Source organism: Ovis aries, chromosome 1, assembly GCF_016772045.2.
Source record: "Ovis aries strain OAR_USU_Benz2616 breed Rambouillet chromosome 1, ARS-UI_Ramb_v3.0, whole genome shotgun sequence".
Lineage (NCBI taxonomy): Eukaryota > Metazoa > Chordata > Mammalia > Artiodactyla > Bovidae > Ovis > Ovis aries.
The window spans coordinates 272,993,012-273,007,882 of NC_056054.1; the positions used below are offsets into that span (position 1 = coordinate 272,993,012).

General features: G+C 36.9%; 1 protein-coding gene across 2 annotated transcripts in view; it reads right to left on the reverse strand.

Annotated features, from left to right (window-relative positions):
• The window catches only part of COL6A5 (collagen type VI alpha 5 chain), a 166,537-nt gene that overhangs the window by 138,223 nt on the left and 13,443 nt on the right, over positions 1 to 14,871 (reverse strand). For both annotated transcript variants that reach the window (XM_060406600.1, XM_060406598.1), the window contains exon 2: positions 1,061 to 1,156. In XM_060406600.1, the coding sequence (XP_060262583.1) occupies positions 1,061 to 1,127 (67 nt within the window). In that variant the 5' untranslated portion in view covers positions 1,128 to 1,156. The remainder of the gene's footprint in view (positions 1 to 1,060; positions 1,157 to 14,871) is intronic.

A 14,871-nucleotide genomic window follows, 5' to 3' on the forward strand; every position in this document is an offset into this window, starting at 1 on the left:
AAGTAGGAAACACAGTTTCATCCCCTGCTTAGTGGTAAACAATTTGCTTGTCAATCCAGGAAACAGGTTCATTCCCTGGGTTGGGAAGATCCCTTGGAGAAAGAAATGGCAGCCAACTCCAGGATTTTCACCTGGGAAAATACTGAATGAACAGAGGAGCCTGGCTGGCTGTGGTCCGTGGGGTCACAAAAAAGTCGGACACAATCTAGCGACTAACAGGAGTCAGTTATCAGCTACAGACCTTCCCCAAGAATTGGAGAGAAGGATTGCAGGATTACAGCCATAACCTCCTGGGTGAGGTGGCTCTGGGAAAGCCAAGGGCAATTCTCCTGAGAAAGTGAGGTACTGCTGTCAGACACTGTAGGCAATATTCACAGCAACTAGGGGTGGGGAAGTGTATTCATACCTCATAAAGAGAGTCTGGACAATGGGAAAAACCACCAGTGTTGACTCTAGCAGAAATGATCAGCCACCTCCACCCTCCCAATTAGTGATCTGCTCGTAAGTGTTTAACTAAGCAAGATATTTCTGTAAAAGTGACCCTGATATCAGGAAATCTGAGGGTGGCACAGTGCAGAGTTAAAAATATTTCTTTGAGTGATGTTTTTATAAATACAAAAAATCTAGCTTTCATATTCTACATATATATGGGATATGAAAGTTTTATATTAATTATTATATACATATAATTTCCTCTGTGGGGTTCCTTTTTTTCCTTTTCTTTCCTTTATTAAAGCCAAGTTGCAAACTGACCTACAAAACAAATGGGCTGACTCTATTCATAGAGACATGGAACATCAGGACTTCAGAAAATCAGGGAATAACTGGAGTTTTCTGGCCAAGTGTAGCATAATTCATGGCTTTTGCACACAGCTTTCTGTCATCTTTGAAAGCTTAAGTACGCTCGACATTGTATATCACCAACTACAAATAAATTCCGTCTACCTCAATTTTTCAGTAAAGAAATACATCCCTTGTTTCTATTAATTAAAATAAAGATTTGTTGAGACATAAAAATATTTATTTTCCTAATAACAATAAATATAAAATATGCTGGTACCTGGGCTCTGATATGACAGTGTTTTAGTCCAGAAGAGAGGAACAAATATAATTAGCAGGATCTTCATTTTGTTAGCGAAGTATTCTTGCTTTTATTCTGTAAAAAAAAAAAAAAAAGTCATTTACAATATGAAAAACATTGTTTTCATATTGTAAAAGCACAACATATAGTTTTTTAAGATATATTTCTTGTATATTTCAAGAAAAATATATGTATATTTCAAGCAAAATATAGTTTTCTTGCTTTTATTCTGTAAAAAAGTCATTTATAATATGAAATATATCATTGTTTAACAAGAAATAACTATAAATAACTGAGAAAATTGAGTTAGAACAAAATACACTGTAAACACTGTATTTGTCGAAGCAGTGTAGGGGGGGTTTAAAACATTCATCAAGTGAAAAGTGTTAGTTGCTCGGTTGTATTCGACTCTTTGCAGCCCCATGGACTGTAGCCTGCCACGCTCCTCTGTCCATGGAATTTCCCAAGCAAGAATCCTGGAGTGGGTTGCCATTTCCTCCTCCAGGGGATCTTCCCGACCCCGGGATCGAACCCAAGTCTCTTGCCTTCTGCATTGGCAGGCAGATTCCAAGTCTCCATTGCAGGCAGATTCGTTACCGTCTGAACTACAAGGAAAGTATTCATCAAGTGTTTGAGAGTTTTTTTAAAATGTCTCTGTGTGTGTGCACTTGCTCAATTGGGTCCAACTTTTTGCAACCCCGTGGACTGTAGCCCACAGGGCTCCTCTGTCCATGGAATTCTGGAATACTGGAGTGAGTAGCCATTAACTTCTCCAGGGGATCTTCCCAACCCATGGATTGAACCTGCGTCTCCTGCATTGCAGGAAGAATCTTTACCATCTGGGCCACCAGAGGAGCCATTTGTTGAAAATTATTCTAATGCTAATGTTTGCTGTGTCCTTACCATGGCTCAGATATTTTTCTTAGCGTTCTTTATGCATCATATTATTTAATCCTCAAAACCATCTTCAGTTCAGTTCAGTCGCTCAGTCATGTCCAACTCTTTGCAACCCCATGAATCGCAGCACACCAGGCCTCCCTGTCCATCACCAACTCCTGGAGTTCACTCAGACTCACGTCCATCGAGTCAGTGATGACATCCAGCCATCTCATCCTCTGTCGTCCCCTTCTCCTCCTGCCCCCAATCCCTCCCAGCATCAGAGTCTTTTCCAATGAGTCAACTCTTCACATGAGGTGGCCAAATTACTGGAGTTTCAGCTTCAGCATCAGTCCTTGCAAAGAAATCCCAGGGCTGACCTCCTTCAGAATGGACTGGTTGGATCTCCTTGCAGTCCAAGGGACTCTCAAGAGTCTTCTCCAACACCACAGTTCAAAAGCATCAATTCTTCGGCACTCAGCTTTCTTCACAGTCCAACTCCCACATCCATACATGACCACTGGAAAAACCATTGCCTTGGCTAGACGGACCTTAGTCAGCAAAGTAACGTCTCTGCTTTTGAATATACTATCTAGGTTGGTCGTAACTTTTCTTCCATGGAGTAAGCGTCTTTCAATTTCATGGCTGCAGTCACCATCTGCAGTGATTTTGGAGCCCCCCCCCCCCAAAAAAAAGTCTGACACTGTTTCCCTATCTATTTCCCATGAAGTGAATATATCCACATGACAGATAAGGAAACAGGCACAGGGGGCTTGGTATTGATAAGTGGTGAATCCAGCATCCTAACCCAGACAGGTGATCATGGAGACCAGACTTCAAGCACTGTTCTATAAGCTTTATACAAAATCTATGAACTCGCAGAATGTATGAAGTCACTATTCTTGATTATGTATTTTCATGTCAACAGTAACTATTGTATATGTTCACAACTTGGCTCAAAAATCCAACAGCTATCCACATTTCTTTCTTCATTAATCCCTTGTGAAAATTGTTCTGTCAGTTCTGGTTATACCCAATTTTTTAAATTACTTTAACTTCCGTATTTCTCTTCATGAGCTCACAATCAATTAGAAATATTCTTCACGGGAAATTATAATCTTATGGAAACTCTACCAAGTCAAAGTTGTTTTCATTAATAGGGAAATACATAAAATAACCAATACTCAAGAATAGAGATGCCTCCAATGAAACACCTAAAGTATAAGGGCTGCATTTTATTCTAGGGGGGACCTTTCAGCAGTTATTTTGAAATTGCTAATCATGCAGGAAGATTGAGGGAATCACTGGAAACTAGATTTGGAAGTCACCCTACAGATCATTTAGACTATACCCTTATTTTGCCAAAGAAGAAATTGAGGCTCCCTGGTAGTTAGTAGCTGAATCATGTCATCAATGACTTATTAATCAATAATCTATAGTCATCATATTCTAACACATCATATATTTTACTTATTAATCAGTTTTGTTTTTAAGATGTAATTCACATTCTACGCAATTAACCCTTTAAAGTGGACAATTCAACGTGTTTCAGTTTATTAGCAGGATTTGCATCATCACTAATTCCAGAACATTTTAATGACACAAATATGACACCCCATACTCATCAGCAGTTACTAATTCTCCCCTTCCCAAAGCTCCTGGTAATCACTGATCTGCTTTCTTCTCTATGGATTTACCCATTCTAGACATTAATATAAATGGAACCATATAACATGTGGCCTTTTGTGTTTGGATTCTTTAACACAACACTTTCAAGATTTATCCGTGTTGTGACATTCCATTTATGTTTGAGTAGTATGAGATGGTTGAAAGGCATCACCAACTCAATGGACCTGAGTTTAAGCAAACTCCAGGAGATAGTGAAGTATAGGGAAGCCTGGAATGCTGCAGTTCAAGGGGTTGCAAAGAATTACATGTGACTTAGTGACTGAGGAACAACAATATTCTACTATACGGATATACAACATATAAACTATTCACCAGTTGTGGGAAATTTGGATTGTCCTACTGGCTATTATGAATAATGCTGCTATGACTATTCATGTACAAATGTTTATGCAGGTATATGTTTTCATTTCTTTTGGTAGACACCTAGAAGAATGTTTTATCTTCTGCCAGCTTTATGTTTAACATTTTTAGAAACTGCCAAATTGCTATCCAAAGTGGCTGCCTCATTTTACTCTCCTACCAGCAGATATAAAGGTTCCAATTTCTCCACATTCTCACCAATGCTTGTTATTGTATATCTTTTTAAAAAAATTACACTCAAAGGAGAACTCTCTGAAAATAAAAAATTATTAATATGCTAATGGCGCTAATGAAAAAGATAGACAGCATGCAAGAACAGATGTGTGAAGCAAGCAGCAAATTCAAAAGATTAGAAACTCTGTAACAGAAGTGAAGAATGTCTTTGATGGAGCCATTAGTAGACTGGACCTAAGCTAAGGAAAGAATCTCTGAGTTTGAGGATTTATCAATAGAAACTTCCAAAATTGAAACGCAAAGAAAAAAAAAATGGAACGTTACATGTAAGAACTAGGGGGCAACTAGTAAAAGTATAATAAATGTGTAGTGGAAATACCAGCAGAAGAGAGGAGAAGAAGTATTTGAAACAGTAACGATTGAGAATTTCCCGCAAGTTAATGTCAGACACCAAACTACAGATCCAGGAAGCTCAAACAACAGGAAAAGGATAACTGCCAAAAGCAAACAAACAAAAAACAAATGCATTATCTATAGAGGAGCAAAAATTACATCTGACTTCTCAGCAATCGCACAAACAAGAGGAGGTTGGCACAGACTCTTTTATTTAGTTTACATTTTGTTTTTTTCTGTGCTGGGTTTTCACTGCATTGTCGAGGCACACAGGCTTCTCTCGTTTTGGAACACGGGCTCTAGAGTGCACAGGCTCAGTAACTGGGGTGTACAGACTTCATCTCCCCACAGCATGTGGGATCTTATTTCCCCAACCAGGGACTCAACCCATGTCCCCTGCACTGGAAGGCAAATTTTTAACCACTGGACCACCAGGGAAGTCCCAGGAGTGGATTATCTTAAATGTTGAGAGAAAAAGACCCCCAAAACCTGGAATTTTGCAACCTGTGAAACTATCTTCAAGAGTTAGGAAGAAATAAAGACTTTCTCAAACAAATAAAGAAAAAAAAAATGAGAGAATTTGTCACTAGCTGACCTGATTTGCAAGAAATGTTCAAAGAAGCTCTCAGAGAGAAGGAAAATAATATAGGTCAGCAATTTGGATCTCCATAAAGACACAAATTATGTTTTAATCAGACACAGAAAGATGCACAGACACAAGGTGATTGCTAAAAAGGAAGACGTTTTTATTGTGCTCACAGGCCCTTAGAAACAAGGGGCATGACACACCATGCAGGGCCGCACAGGGAAGCACTGAGGAGGCAGGGGCAGGCGGAGAGAGGTGGGTGGGAGCCGATCCTGGTTTTCCTGGGAGGAAATGGGCAAGGCGAGGTATGGCAAGCTGCACAGACTTAGAAGTGAATAGTCTGAGAAAGCTCAGTGGGGTCTAGATTGTAGGGGCGGTCATTTGTTGCCAAGTACATGTTACTGGGGTGGCAATGAAAGGTGACTAGTGTCCCAGAGTTCGAGAGTCCAATAAGAGGAGGCAGGAGAGGGTGCAAACTCAGGATTCATTGGTTTGTACATCTAAGGAGTGTTGGCAGGCAAGTCCTACTATTTCTAGGAATTAGTTAATCCTGGGGGAGGACAGTCCCTTCTTGGGTCAGCAAGGTCTCAGAAGCCAGAGCATCAAGTATACAGTACACACTACTGTATTTTTATAATCAAACTTAAATGTATAAACAATTTGTTTATAAATAATGGATATAAAATATAATTTATTTATATAAAATATTTAAAAATTATAAATAAAATCAATAACAAGGACCTACTGTGTGGCACAGTAAAATATACTCAATATTTTTTATAACCTATAAGAGAAGAGAATCTGAAAAAAAAAGTATATATATACACATACACATATATCTGAATCACTTTGATATACACTTGAAATTAACACAACATTGTAAATCAACTATATTTCAATTTAACAAAAAGGAATATAGAAAAGAAGAAAATTCTGTTAATACAAGAACAATAAAGAAGGAATAAGTGAAGTTAAAATTAAAACTTTTATTTTTCTTATTCTTTAATTGATCTAACAGATAAGAGCTTCTTCAAAATAGTAGCAACAACAATGGATTTGATGATTATACCTTTCATATATTTGAAGTGAATGACACAATAGTGCACTGATTATTGACAGGAGGGAGGAGTTAGGGATGCTTGGTTATTAAAGTGAGTGAGTGAGTGAAGTCGCTCAGTAGTGTCCAACTCTCTGCAACCCTGTGGACTGTAGCCCACCAGGCTCCTCCGTCCATGGGATTCTCCAGGCAAGAACACTGGAGTGGGTTGCCATTTCCTTCTCCAGGGGGTCTTCCCAACCCAGGGATCGAACCCAGGTCTCCCCAATTGCAGGCACACGCTTTAACCTCTGAGCCAACAAGGAAGCCTGCAAGGTTATTAAAATGTACTTGCAATTCCCATGAAGTAATATAGTATTATTTGAATTAGCTGTAAAAACCCAGGGCAAATTTTAGGGCAACCACTAAAAAGGTTTTTTTTAAGATAATTGATACACTAAGAAAGAAAAAATGGAATCATATAAAATTCTCAATTAAAAAATCAAAAGACATAAAAAGAGTAGAAGACACAAAAATAAAGAACAAGGGCAACAGGTAGAAAATTAACAAACTATATATGTTTGTTATATATATATGGGAACCCAACTATATCAATAATCACTATAAATGTCATTGGTCTAATTACTTCCATTAAAAGACAGCAATTATTAGAATGTATCCAAAAAAGACCCTATTATATGTAGTTGAAGCCCACTTTAAGTATGAAGACACAAATAGAGTAAAGAAAGTGGATGGAAAAAATATGCTAAAAGATAGAGCAATGCTATGAATTTCAGAAAAACAAACTTTCGAGTAAGGAAAATTATCAGTGATAAGGACAGACAATACAATAAAGGGATCAGTTCTCCAAGAAGACACAGTAATCCTTAATGTATATACACCTAAAAACAGGGCATGAAAATCAATGAGACAAAAACCAATAGAATTGTAAGGAGAAATAGATCAATCCATTATAATAGAAAACTTCAACATCCCTCTCTCGGAATTGAGCAGATCCAGCAGAGAGAAAATCAGTGAGGAAACCGTTGCACATTTGTGGAAGTACCTGACAATTATAAGATATATTATTCAACAATTGAAAATATGTATTCTTTTCAGTCTCACACAGAGCATTCACTGAGATAGAACACATTCTAGGCCATAAGACACACTTTAACAAATTTAAAGAAATACAGATTATACAATATCTGCTCTTACACCACAGTGGAATTAAACTAGAAATCAATAATGATAATTAGAAAGTACCAAAATGCTTGGAGAGTAAACAACACACATTTAAACAACTCATGGGTTAAAGACGAAATTTCAAAAACAAATTCTAAATACTTTGAACTAAATAAAAATCAAAAAACAGATTATCCAAATTTGTGGAATGCAGCAAAAGTAGTATTTTAAAGGGAAATCCAGAGCATTGAATGTGTATTTCAGAAAAGAAGAGAGATCTACAATCAATCATCTAAGCATCATATAAGCATCTGCTTTAGGAAAATGTTTAAAAAGAAGGGAAAATTAAATCCAAAGAGAGGAAAGGGAAATTTTTTTAATGCAACAGAATCAATGACCTTGAAAACAGGAAATAGAGAAAAAAAATCAACAAAACAGAAAGTTCTTTGAAAAGATCAAGTAAATCTAGAAACCTCTAGGCAGCGTAACTAAGAGAAAAAAGGCACAAATTACTAACATCAGAAGTTAAAGAAGGGACATCACCTAGATGACATGGACATCGTTGCTACTGTTGCTCAGCCACTAAATCTTCTCCAACTCTTTGCAACCTCATGGGCACACTAGGCTCCTCTGTCCTCCACTATCTCCCAGAGTTTGCTCAAATTCATATCCATAGAGTTGGTGATACTATCTAACCATCTCATCCTCTGCCACCCCCTTCTCCTTTTGCCATCAAACTTTCCTCGCATTACAGTCTTTTCCAATGAGTTGGCTGTTCCCATAAGGCAGCCAAAGTATTGGAGCTTCAGTTTCAGCACAAGTCCTTCCAGTGAATAGTCATGGTTGATTTCTTTTCAGATTGACTGGTTTTATCTCCTTGCTGTCCAAGGGACTCTCAAGAGTCTTCTCCAGCATCACAACTTGAAAGCATCAATTTTTGGGTGCTCAGCTTTCTTTACGGTCCAACTCTCCTATCTGTACATGACTACTGGAAACAGCATAGATTTCACTATACAGACTTTTGTTGGCAAAGTGATGTCTCTGCTTTTTAGCACACCGTCTAGGTTTGTCATAGCTTTCCTTCCAAGGAACAAGTATCTATCAATTTCATGGCTATACTCACCATCTGCACTGATTTTGGAGCCCAAGAAACTAAAATCTGTCACTGCTTCCACTTTCCTCCCTTCTATTTGCCATGAACTGATGTAACCAAATGCCATGATTTTAGTTTTTTCAAAATTTAAATTTTAAGCCAGCTTTTTCACTTTGTTCTTTCACCCTCAAAGAGGCTCTTCAGTTCCTCTTCACTTTCTGCCATTTGAGTGGTATCATCTGCCTATCTGAGGTTGCTGATATTTCTCCTGGTAATCTTGATTTCAGGTTGTGATTCATCCAGCCCAGCATTTCACATGAGGTACTCTGCATAGAAGTTAAATAAGCAGGGTGACAACATTCAGCCTTGTCGTACTCCTTTCCCAGTTTTGAACCAGTCCACTGTTCCATCTCTGGTTATAACTGTTGCTTCTTGACCTGCATACAGGTTTCTCAGGAGACAAGTCAAGTTATCTGCTACTCCATCTCTTTAAGAATTTTCCACAGCCTTGTGACCCATGCAGTCAAAGGCTTTAGCATAGTCAATGAAGCAGAAGTGGTTGTTTTGCTGGAATTCCCTTGCTTTCTCCATGATCCAGTGAATGTTGGCAATCTGATCTCTGGTTCCTCTGCCTTTTCTAAACCTTACAAACCCAGCTGGTACATCTGTAAATTCTCAGTTCACATACTGCCAAAGCCTGGCTTGAAGGATTTTGAGCATAACCTTATTACCATGTGAAATGAGCACAATTATATGGTAGTTGGAACATTCTTTGGCACTGCCCTTCCTTGGGATTGGAATGAAAATTGACCTTTTCCAGTCCTGTGGCAACTGCTGTTTTCCAAATCTGCTGACATATTGAGTGCAACACTTTAACAGCCGCATCTTTTAGGATTTGAAAGAGCTCAGCTGGAATTCCATCACCTCCACTAGCTTTGTTCATAGTAATGCTTCCTAGAGCCCACTTGACTTCATATTCCATGATGTCTGGCTTAGGTAAGTGACCGCACCATCGTGGATTATCCAGGTCATTAAGACTGTTTTTGTATAGTTCCTCGGTATTCTTGTCATTTCTTCTTAATCTCTTCTGCTTCTTACTGTTCCTGTCCTTTGTCATGCCCATTCTTGCATGAAATGTTCTCTTGATCTCTTAGATTTTCTTGAGGAGATCTGTAGTCTTTCCCATTCTATTGTTTTCCTTTATTTCCTTGCACTGCTTATTTAAGAAGGCCTTCTTATCTCTCCCTGCTGTTCTCAGAAACTCTGCATTCAGTTTGATATATCTTTCCTTTTCTCCCTTGCCTTTTATTTCTCTTCTTTCCTTAGCTATTTGTAAAGTCTCTTAGACAGCCACTTTGCCTGCTTGCATTTCTTTTTCTTTGGGATGGTTTTGGTCACTGTCTCCTGTATAATGTTACGAACCTCTGTCCATAGTTCTTCAGGCAATCTGTCTACCAGATCTAATCCTTTAAATCTATTCATAACTTCCACTGTATAATTATAAGGGACTTGATTTAGGTCATATCTGAGTGGCCTAGTGGTTTTCCCTACTTTCTTCAATTTAAGCCAGAATTTTGCTCTAAGGAACTCAAGATCTGGATGTGGACATTGAAAGAATATTAAATTCCACGACTGCAAGGACAATTATGAACAACTCTATGTTCACAAATTTATAACCTAGATGAAGTGGACAAATTTTCTGAAAGACACAATCTGCCAAAACTCACACAAGAACAAACAGATAATCAGAATAGATCGCATCTATTAAATAAATTGAATCAACAATTAGTTACCTTCCAAAATTGAATGCACCAGGCTCAGACAGGTTCACTTAGTAGAATTTGGTAAATTCTACCAAACGCTTATGCCAGTTCTTTACAATTTCTTCCAAGAGATAGAAGCAGAGAGAATACTGCCTAAATCATTCTATGAAGCCAGAATTACCCATATATCAAAGCCAGATAAAACATTACAAAACAGAAAAACTACAGACGAGTATCTTTTATGAATGTAGATGCAAAAATCCTCAAAAAATGTTAGCAAATCAAAGCTGACAATGTATGAAAAGAATTATACACCATGGTGAAGCAGAATTTATCCCAGGAATGCAAACCTGGTTCAACATTCAAAAATCATTTATATAATTCATCACATCAGATACATAAAGAAAAATACAAACTAGGAATAGAAGGAATTTTCTTAACATTTGCATACCAATTGGAAAGGAAGAAATAGAACTGTCTTTATTTGCAGATGATATGGTTATCTATGTAGAAAATCCCAAAGAATCCACAAAAAATTCCTGGAACTATGGTAGCAGGATAAAAAGTTAATATACAAAAGTCTATTACTTTCCCGTATTCCAACAATGAACAATTGGAATTTCAAATTTAAAACACAATGCCATTGATGTTAGTATCTCTAAAACTTAAATACTTGGGTATAAATTTTTAAAATATAGATAGGATCTATGTGAGGAAAACTATAACACTCTGAGGAATGAATTAAATAGATGGAGAGGTATTCCATGTTTATGGATAGGAAGACTTAGATTATCAAGACATCACTTATTCCCAGCTTGATCTATAGATTCAATGCAACCCCAATCAAAATCCCAATGAGTTACTTCGTGGATATTGACATACTGATTATAAAATGTATACAGAGAGGCAAAAGACTCAGAGTGGCTTACAGAACATTGAAGAAGAACAACAAAATCAGAAGCCTGACACTGACTTCAAGATTTTTTTCTTATAAAGTTACAGTAAGCAAGACAGTGTGGTTTTGGTAAAGGAAGGGATCAAAATAGAGAGCCCAGAAATAGACTCACACAAATATAGTCAAGGATCTTTGACAAAGAAGCATGGACAATAAAATGGAGAAATAATCTATTTTTTCAACAAACCATGCTGAAAAACATGCCCCTCCAAAAAAGTAATCTAGACCCAGACCTTATACCCTCCACTAAAACTAAGTCAGTGTGGACCATTAAGCTCAAAGTAAAATGTAAAATTATCAGACTCCTAGAAGGTAGCATAGGAGAAAATCTGTTTGACCTCAGGTTTGATAATGACATTTTAGATACCATATCAAAGGCAAGATCCATGAAAGATATAATGCATAGGCTGGACTTCATTACAAAACCCTTGCTCTGCACAAGACACTGTCGAGAGAATGGGAAGACAAGTCACAGACTGAGAAAAAAAAAATATTTGCAAAACACGTATCTGACACAGGACTTCTATCCAGACTATACAAAGAACTCTTAGAATTCAACAATAAGTAAGAGAACCACACAATTAAAATGTCGGCAAAGATCTGAACAGACACCTCACCAAAGAAGATCCACTAGATGGCAAACAAGCCTATGAAAAGATAGTCCACACTGTATATTATTAAGAATCGCAAATTAAAACACTCAGGTAACATCACACATCTCTTAGAATGGCAAGAATCCAAATTATTGACAACCAAAATGCTGGCATGGATATGAAGTGAAACAAACGCTCATTTATTGCTGATGGGAGTGCAAAACAGTATAGCCCTTATGGAAGACACTTTGTTAGTTTCTTACAAAACTAAACATTTTCTTAACATATGATCCAACAATCACACTCCTCAATTTTTAACCAAATGAGTTGAAAACTTATACTCACACAAAAATCTGCACATGGATAAATTTATGGTAGTTTTATTCATAATTTCCAAAGTTTGGAAGCAAACAAGATATCTTTCAATAGGTGAATGGATAAATACATTTTGGTGCAATGGATAAGTATATTTTGATACAACAGACCATGGAATATTAGTGGTACAAAGAAAAGGGCTAACAAGCTATGAAAAGATTTAGAGGGATCTAAAATGAATACTAATAAGTGAAAGAGCCAATTTCAAAAGGCTACATTCTATATGATTCCAATTCTACAATATTCTGGCAAAGGAAACTATGGAAATAGTGAAGAGATGAGAGGTTGCCAGCATTTGTGGAGAGAGGGGAATGAAGGTTTCTCTATGATACTATAATGGTGGATACGTGTCATTATACACGTCCCAAAACCCATAGAATATGCAACAGCAAGAGTAAACCCTAACGTGAATTATGGGCTTTGGGTGATAGTGATGTGTTAATACAATTAAGACAGTTAATACAATTAATTAAGGTGTTCATCAGTTATAACCAATGAATCAGTTTGGTGGGGGCGTGGGGGGCGGCTGTGTGTGTTCATGTGTGGGGGTAGGGAGCATATGGGAACTTCCTGTACCTCCTGCTCAGTTTTTCTGTGAGCCTAGTCTGGGCATTAGGAAACTGCCAAGGATGATAAAAATGCTCTCTGTTTTGACTGTGGTTAGATGGAAGTATGCATTTGCCAAAACAACTTAAAAAATACACTTAAAATGGATGCATTATATTGTACATGAATTATACCTCAATACAGTTGATGTGCCCAGTTTGGATGATAGATTATGTGACCTTGAGCATGGTGTACCAAGGGCAGGGAGGTGGGAGTGGTCTGACCTGGAATAGGCATAAAGGGGTACACAGAGACTTTAAAAACATTACTAAACCCAACTTGACCTGCTTCCTAGTATCCCAATGAGCTGGCAAATCTAATCAGTGTTGGTAACAATCTGATCCTTCTTAGCCACATGGACCATTTCCACTGCCCTTCCATGTTGGTAAACCACACGATACACATTCCCATCCCTAGAGACAAAACTCATGCCAGTTTGGAAATAATCTTCCAGAAATCTTCTTATGAATAAATGAGTCATGGCCTATGACACCTGAATGCCAAGAGTCTGAATCTTAAAATTAAGAGTTTTTAGTCTAAGCTAAAATAGACCCATCATAATACAAATTTGAGGAATCCAAAAATAAATCTAAAATTGTATGCCAAGCTTGTGAGTTAGTATTGTTTTCTTTAAACTTTAGTAGCAGAATTAGGCATTAGATCTCAGGAACAATACTCTTAACAGTGTCAGCTGCTGAATTATTCATGAGGTCACTATGCTACATCCATGCCACAGAAGGCAGATGTTTTCTGCCACTTATGTCTATTTGGAAGAGCATACTATTTGGAGATTTTTTTTTTCCCCTTAAAATTTCCTTTTTGTCTTCATTCTCTTTACATTTTTTGTGAAGTCTGGCATGAAAATAATTTAATCTAAATATGGGTTATTTGGTTATTTTCCTTCTAAATTTTTATTCCCTTCTAAAATTTTTAACTGCCATAGTTGACATTCCTTCTTTAATACAAAGAATTTAAAAAATATAACTTTTTTCTTAAAAGTTCATGGTCAGGATAGTATGAAAAGTAAAATTCAGTTTATAAAGATGATTTTGTTGAACAGCATGAGTACTAATACACTAAGCCAAGGATCAGGAAAGTTTTCCTGGACTTTGTGTACAATGTAACTACTCAGTTCCGCACTTGCAAAATCAGCTGCAGACAATACGCAAACACACCAGCACGGCTGCAGAACTGCTTTAGGCCTTCTGTGGGGCCTACCAACTTCTGGCTTATGGGCTCCCTCCAATACAAAAGTAAATTAAAAATTATATTTAAATAACTTTAGATGCATGAATTATTTTTTGTTTGTTTTGGCAAAAATTAATAGACTTTTGTGGGCTCTAACATTGCATTGTTTTCCTGATGTGAGAAAAAATTAAATATTTTGACCCTAAAAATTTGATTTCTTTTCTATCTTTTGAAGAAATTCATGCATTTCATTGACTTCTGTGGGCCCTGTTCTCTATGCCTTCTGTACTGAATGGATAAATTGGCCCTATAAAGCTGTGTTTCAATAAAATTTGTTTGGTAGTAGGCTGCCAGCTTTGCACTGAATAGTTAGACAAGTTTAATATTATGATTTAATCTCTCTCTATTATCCTGCTCGGTATGAATTTTTAAATTTTAAAACCAATTGTTGGCTTATTCTTCCTAAATGTATCTACCTCATTCATACTTTATTAATATTCATATTAGCTGTTCATCCACTTTGTTATTTGAAAGTCCATAATAATTGTCCCTGACCAGTATTGTCACACTAGTTGAAAGCAACATCCTTTCTGATTGGTCAATGATTATTGTTAACTCTCTGTTAACAATGATTATTATTAATTCCGCTCTTGTATCTACTTTATTCTTCCTAACAGCTGTACAGTAAGTACTCCACTATACCAATGTATCCTAACTCATTTAGCCAACTCTCTATAGATGAATACTTAGAATGTTTCCAATTTTTTCACAATTCTGAGCAATGTTGCAATAAACTTCACAGCACAAGGGAAAAGTATTTTTATAGAAACACTTACTAGGAGGGGAAACTCTGGGTCAAGGGAATGTATATCTAAAATTATAATCAAAATTAAACAACTGCAACAAAAATGTGGTACT